The sequence below is a fragment of the Chlorocebus sabaeus genome, chromosome 9 (genome assembly GCF_047675955.1).
Source record: "Chlorocebus sabaeus isolate Y175 chromosome 9, mChlSab1.0.hap1, whole genome shotgun sequence".
Taxonomy (NCBI): domain Eukaryota; kingdom Metazoa; phylum Chordata; class Mammalia; order Primates; family Cercopithecidae; genus Chlorocebus; species Chlorocebus sabaeus.
Genome location: NC_132912.1, coordinates 71,494,991 through 71,500,990, shown reverse-complemented (window position 1 = coordinate 71,500,990; position 6,000 = coordinate 71,494,991). Strand labels below are relative to the sequence as shown.

General features: G+C 45.4%; 1 protein-coding gene and 1 pseudogene across 1 annotated transcript in view; both read left to right on the top strand.

The window, feature by feature from the left end:
- The first annotated feature begins 546 nt into the window (after nucleotides 1-546).
- Nucleotides 547-6,000, top strand: part of KIFBP (kinesin family binding protein) — a 30,767-nt gene continuing 25,313 nt past the window's right edge. The window contains exon 1 of the mRNA XM_007963233.3: nucleotides 547-1,032. Coding sequence (XP_007961424.1) covers nucleotides 607-1,032 — 426 coding nt within the window. The 5' untranslated portion in view covers nucleotides 547-606. The remainder of the gene's footprint in view (nucleotides 1,033-6,000) is intronic.
- LOC103216082 (mediator of RNA polymerase II transcription subunit 28 pseudogene) lies at nucleotides 3,068-3,794 on the top strand (annotated as a pseudogene).

Sequence of the window (6,000 nt, the reverse complement as noted above, 5' to 3'; positions counted from 1 at the left end):
GAGTGAGACTCCATCTCAAAAAAAAAAAAAAAAATTATTGTAGAGATGGGTCTTGCTATGTTGCCCACTCCAGTGGGCATCCCAAAATGTTACTGGCATTGCAAAATGTTGGGATTACAGATGTGAGCCGCCACGGCTGTCCTTTTTTAAAAAAGAAAGTTTTATCCAGTGACAGGCTGGGGTATATACACTTAATGTGTAAAGGTTTTTGCCTTTCAGTTCATATCAACGCGAGTAGAGTTAGCTAGCTATGTTTGTAAAAAATATTTCGGCATGCTTCGTTAAAGTAAGCTGATATTAAACATTTATATAAATCCATCCTCACAGGGTCAATCTAGAGATAAACTCTCCGCTGCAGGGGGCGGGGAAGGAGGCGGGAACACCCTCATTGACGACTTCATTTCTATGAGAATGGTTGCTGTGGTGATTGCTACGTCTTCCCATTGGCCACTGCCGAGCGTATTGCGGTTCTCCGGACGGGTTTTATTGGTTCTCGTTCCATAGCGGCCGCAACGTGTCGAGAGCCGTAAGTAAAGTGTCGCAAAGCAGAAGGAAGGCGGGAGTCCCGACTGCAAACATTGAGAAAGCCAGGCAGTAGAGGCCGCTATGGCGAACGTTCCGTGGGCAGAGGTCTGCGAGAAATTCCAGGCGGCGCTGACCCTGTCGCGGGTGGAACTGCAAAAAAATCCGGAGAAGGAACCGTACAAGTCCAAATACAGCGCCCGAGCGCTGCTGGAAGAGGTCAAGGCGCTGCTCGGCCCCGCGCCTGAGGACGAGGATGAGCGGCCTGAGGCCGAGGACGGCCCGGGTGCTGGTGACCACGCCCTGGGGCTGCCGGCTGAGGTGGTGGAGCCCGAGGGGCCCGTGGCCCAGCGGGCGGTGAGGCTGGCGGTCATTGAGTTCCACCTCGGGGTGAACCACATCGACACGGAGGAGCTATCGGCGGGGGAGGAGCACCTGGTGAAATGCCTCCGGCTGCTGTGCCGGTACCGACTCTCGCACGACTGCATCTCCCTCTACATCCAGGCGCAGGTGAGAGCGAGCCCGGCAGGCCGGCCCCTGTCGACGAATGGCGAGGGATGGGGAGGAGCCCCTGCCAAGGCCAAGGGCAGAAGTTCTAAGGCGCAATTCGTCCCCACGTTTTTGAAGCTCTGGACTGAGTCCCAGAGAGCGTCTGTGGTCTTCAAAAAAGCCAGTCTTAAGGACGTATTGCCTTGTAACTAGATCTCCCACAGTCGTCCCCAGACTCCGTGTCCACCCTCGTCGCCCACTCCAACATCGCTTGCTGCTGCTTCACTTAGTCGTGGCGATGCATTGGTGTCCGAGACCCTCCTACATCGTCATGCGCTTTCCTCTCCACCAGTCCAACTCCTGTTCATTCTGTTAAGAAAATCCAAAGTAATTTAAATCTTAACGTCTCAAGGAAATGACAATGACCAGAGTACATTCTTTTTTGGTTTTGTTTTTGTCTTTTTCTTGGAGATGGGGTTCTTACTGTGTCTCCCAGGTTGGAGTTAAGTGGCACCATCATAGCGCACTGCAGCTTCCACCTCTTGGGCTCAAGCAGTCCTCCTGCCTCAGCCTTCATAGTAGCTGGGACCACAGGCACACGCCACCATTCTTGGTAATTTTTTAAATTTTCTGTAGAGATGGGGGTCTCACTATATTGCCCAGGCTGGTCTTGAACTCCTGGACTCAAGTGATCCTTCTGGCTCGGCTTCCCAAAGTGCTGGGATTACAGGCCTGAGCCGCTGTGCCTGGCTCGGAATACATTCTTAATTCAAAATAATGTGTCCAAAATCTTCAGCTTCCTTTCTTACCAAATTCATTTGTTTGCATCTTAGGGAATTCTTTCCCATTCTTGAAAACCTATCTCAAGAATCACTTCCTTTAGTATTAATAACTTTCTTGGGACCATTTTGAGCCAAACTGATCTCTCCTTCCTACCTTTGAATTCTTATAATACTTTTTGTATATACCATTTATATGGTGCTTGATTTATTAAATAAATCTGGGCAGGGCACAGTGGCTCCCATCTGTAATCCCAGCATTTTGGGAGGCCAAAGTGGGAGGATGGCATGAGGTCAGGAGTTCAAGACCAGCCTGGGCAACAAAGTGAGACTCTGTCTCTAAAAAAAAAAAAAAGCAAAAGAAAACCGCACAAAACTAGCCAGGCGTGGTGGTACACACCTGTAGCCCTAGCTACTGGGGAGGCTAGGCTGAGCTGGGGAGGATCACTTGAGCCCCTGGAGGAGCCGTGATCATGCCACTGCAACTCCAGCCTGGGTGACAGAGCAAGACCTTTTCTCAGCAACAACAACAAAATCCACATCAATATTCTAAAGTAATATTGGTCAACACCTGTGAAAAGAAAGGGTGAAAAAAAGAAAAATACTTTAAAAAGTTAATATTGGGACAGGTGAATATGGGTGTTCATCAAAGCAGTGTTGATTTTTTTTTGGAGACAGAGTCTTGCTGTCTCCCAGGCTGGAGTGCAGTGGTGCAATCGATTCTCCTGCCTCGGCCTCCTGAGTAGCTGGGACTACAGGTGCGTGCCACCATGCCCGGCTAATTTTTTGTATTTTTTGTAGAGATGGGGTTTCACTGTGTTAGGCAGGATGGTCTTGATCTCCTGACCTCGTGATCCACCCTCCTTGGCCTCCCAAAGTGCTGGGATTACAGGCACGAGTCACCACACCCGGCCAGTGTTGATTATTAAAGAAGAAAAACTGCAGGGCTGAGGCAGGAGGATTGCTTGAGCTCAGGAGGTCAAGGCTGCAGTGAGCCAAGATCATGCCACTGCACTCCAGCCTGTGCAACAGAGTGAGACCCTGTCTCAAAAAACAAAGAAAAGGAAAACAATATAAATGTCAGTAGGAATATGATTAAATTCCATTACATCCAAACAGAAGAACAGTACATAATTATTAAAAATAACAATTTATATTTTAAAAAATTGGCAATATGAAGAGGGAGGGAGAAGACTGTAAGCCATGTTTAGAATTATGTAAAAAAGGCCAGGTATGGTGGCTCACACTTGTAATCCTAGCACTTTGGGAGGCTGGGATGAGATGATCACTCGAGCTTAGGAGTTCAAGACAAGCCTGGGCACATAGTGACACCTATTTTTAGTCGCTACTAAAAATAAGAAAAAAAAATTATTCCAGGCATGGCTGCTTCGCTAGGCAGTATGTTCTTTGGGCAGCCATCAGAGCCCCAACCACCACCAGGGCTCTGGGACCAGGCTTCCCTTACTTACCAGCAGCTCCAGGAGCTCTGAGACCTTCTAACAACACTTTGGTGGACGATGTGAAGTCATCTTTCCAGACTTGCTTAGCCTCTCCGATAAGTCAGGGCTATGTCAATGGCACCAATCAGGAAGAAATTGGAACTGGTGTTGATCGGTGTATACACAAGTTTCTGGATATTGCAAGACAGACAGAATGTTTTTTTTCCTATAAAAAAGATTGCAATTATCTGTCCAGAAACCAGAGCAAGTTATCAATGAGGATGTCTCCAAACTAAGAAATGAGTAACATTGGAGACATGCACTGGTCCAGAAGCACTTGACAAAGCTAAGGCGTTGGCAGCAAGTGCTGGAGGTCATCACGTGCAGCACAAAAAGCTAACGGATATCTGTCAAGGCTCCTTGGTCTACCTTCAGCAGGCATTCAGTATCCCTGTACTTCTGAAGTGCACCTGAGCAAAAGGGTAAAGGCTGTGGGCCTGAGAGTGGTCTGGTGTGGGAGACAGCCCCATGCAGATGGTTTGCCACACATCCCTTCTCGTAGACTTGGCATTTTGGAAGAACTGTTTGACAGAGAATGAGTTGATTTTAGTTTTATGCTCCCACCTAAAATTTTTTCAGTATTTTTATAAGGTGTTAATTTCTTGAGTGCTTTATTTATAACATGCCTGTACCTTGGGTAAACCAAATAAACTTTTTTTGTCTTAGGCCAAGTTTAGACTGTTTGTATGACGATACAGTTTCTTTTTTATGTGGGGTGTTTTTTTTTTTGCTTGTTTTTTATTTTTATTTTTGAGACAGAATCTTTCTTTGTTGCCCAGGCTACATAGCAGTGGCACCTTCACAGCTCACTGCAACTTCCACCTTCCTGGCTTAAGCGATCCTTCCACCTCAGCCTCCCAAATAGCTGGGACCACAGGTGCATGCCACCATGCCCAGCTAATTTTTGTATTTTTAGAGAGACGGTGTTTCACCATGTTGCTTGGGCTGGTCTCGAACTCCTGAGCTCAGGCAATCTATCCACCCCAGACTCTCAAAGTGTTGGGATTACCGGTATGAGCCACCGTGCCTGGCCTTTTTAAATTTTTTGCATGACTTTTCATCTTTTTATGTGTGTTTCCCATTTGTTTGATATGAGGGAAAAAATTCTAATAGCTTGAGAATCAAAGGGATGGGGATTTTGGTTGTAGGCCTTTTATAATACCCCTCAGTGGTGGTGTAGAAAAGTAGGTAAGTTTTTTCTGTTTCAAGACTTCAGACTACCTCAAGAAGAACAATCTAATGCAACGGTATTTGTAATGCTTCCAGAGGTCTCAGAAGAGGAATTTTTTTTGTAAATGGGTTGGAAGAGGATTAAAATATCCTGGGTTAGTGTAGTGATATTACAGTAGGATCCTTAGGTTGATGCTGACTTTTATTTGGGGTAAGCTTATATTTTGTGTGGTGTTTATTTACTTTTTTTGAAGAGGAGGATGTAGTAGGAGCAGTGTTACAAATCAGTTTAAGTAATGGGGTAGACCCTGTTCTCAGTAGGGGTATAGGTGAGTTATGAGGACTAAAGCTTGCTCTGATGGTCTCTTTTTGTTTAGTTTTCTTTGGTTTTATCTTTTTTGTTTTACATTTGGGGAGGGGAGAGATTTTCCATTAAGGAAGAATTTGCTAGTGGATTTGATTCCAAGGGCCTGGGGCATCACAATGGGGTTGGGGAGGGACTGCAGGGTGATCCTTGGCTACCGACCCTCCACAGAGAGTATGTGGTGCCCCTGCCCTTTGAAGATAATTTGCTCTCTTGTTAGTTTTGCAGGCCACCTCAGATTCTCTGTTGAATTGCTGTTAAGAAATACAGACCAGCGTTGTTTCTGGGCTCTTGCTGGGCGAGGTTTTCCTGAGTTTTATGTCTCTTCTTAGTTCACATCGTGTTACCCAGAACAAATGCTTCACTGTCTTCTGAACAGGCAGTACTCCTGTGGCTCTGTGTCTTGGCTCGTTTAGTTTTCTTCAGCCTTGAAGACTCCTTCCTACACTTGCTGACATCCACTCATGTTCCTGGTATGATCTGGATTGCTGCCTGGTCCCTGCACTATCCCAGTGCTCTTTCTGCTGCATTCTCAGAGCACAGGACTTTTCTCTTTTCTACTGACCTTGCTTGGTTCTCCCTTGTGGGTTAGTAATTTCTTTCTGTCTCTTTGCCCCTCACTAATTGTTCACCCATGAGAGTTAGGTATTATTCCTTTTAAATATACAGGGACCATATATAGTCTTTATCTTTTATACATGATACTTATTACTCAATTTTGTGTGTGCAGGGTATCTGGCACATGGACCTGTGATTAGTAGCCTGAGGTCGACAAATGCATAGGTTAAACAAAACTTTTTTTTTTTTAATTTAATTTAATTTAATCTTTTTAGAGATGGGGTCTCACTATATTGACCAGGCTGGTCGCAAACTCCTGGCCTCAAGTGATCCTCACATCTCGGCTTCCCAAAGTGCCAGGATTACGGGCATGAGCCACTGAGCCCAGCCTAAACAAAGCTTTTAAAAGCTCCTGCAACCTCAAGGTTGTTAACCTGGTCATCTCTTGGTAATTAGAAAGTCTGATTGGCTGCTTTAATTAAAAACCTAAATAAACTGATTAAGTTTTAGGCATTCTTTCAAAGGTTTCTCAGTGAAAAGATTGGGAACTATTCTATTTGGTGCTTTGTGAAAATATTTTGAATTAATGTATGTACCAGTTACTGCCATTTCTTAAGTC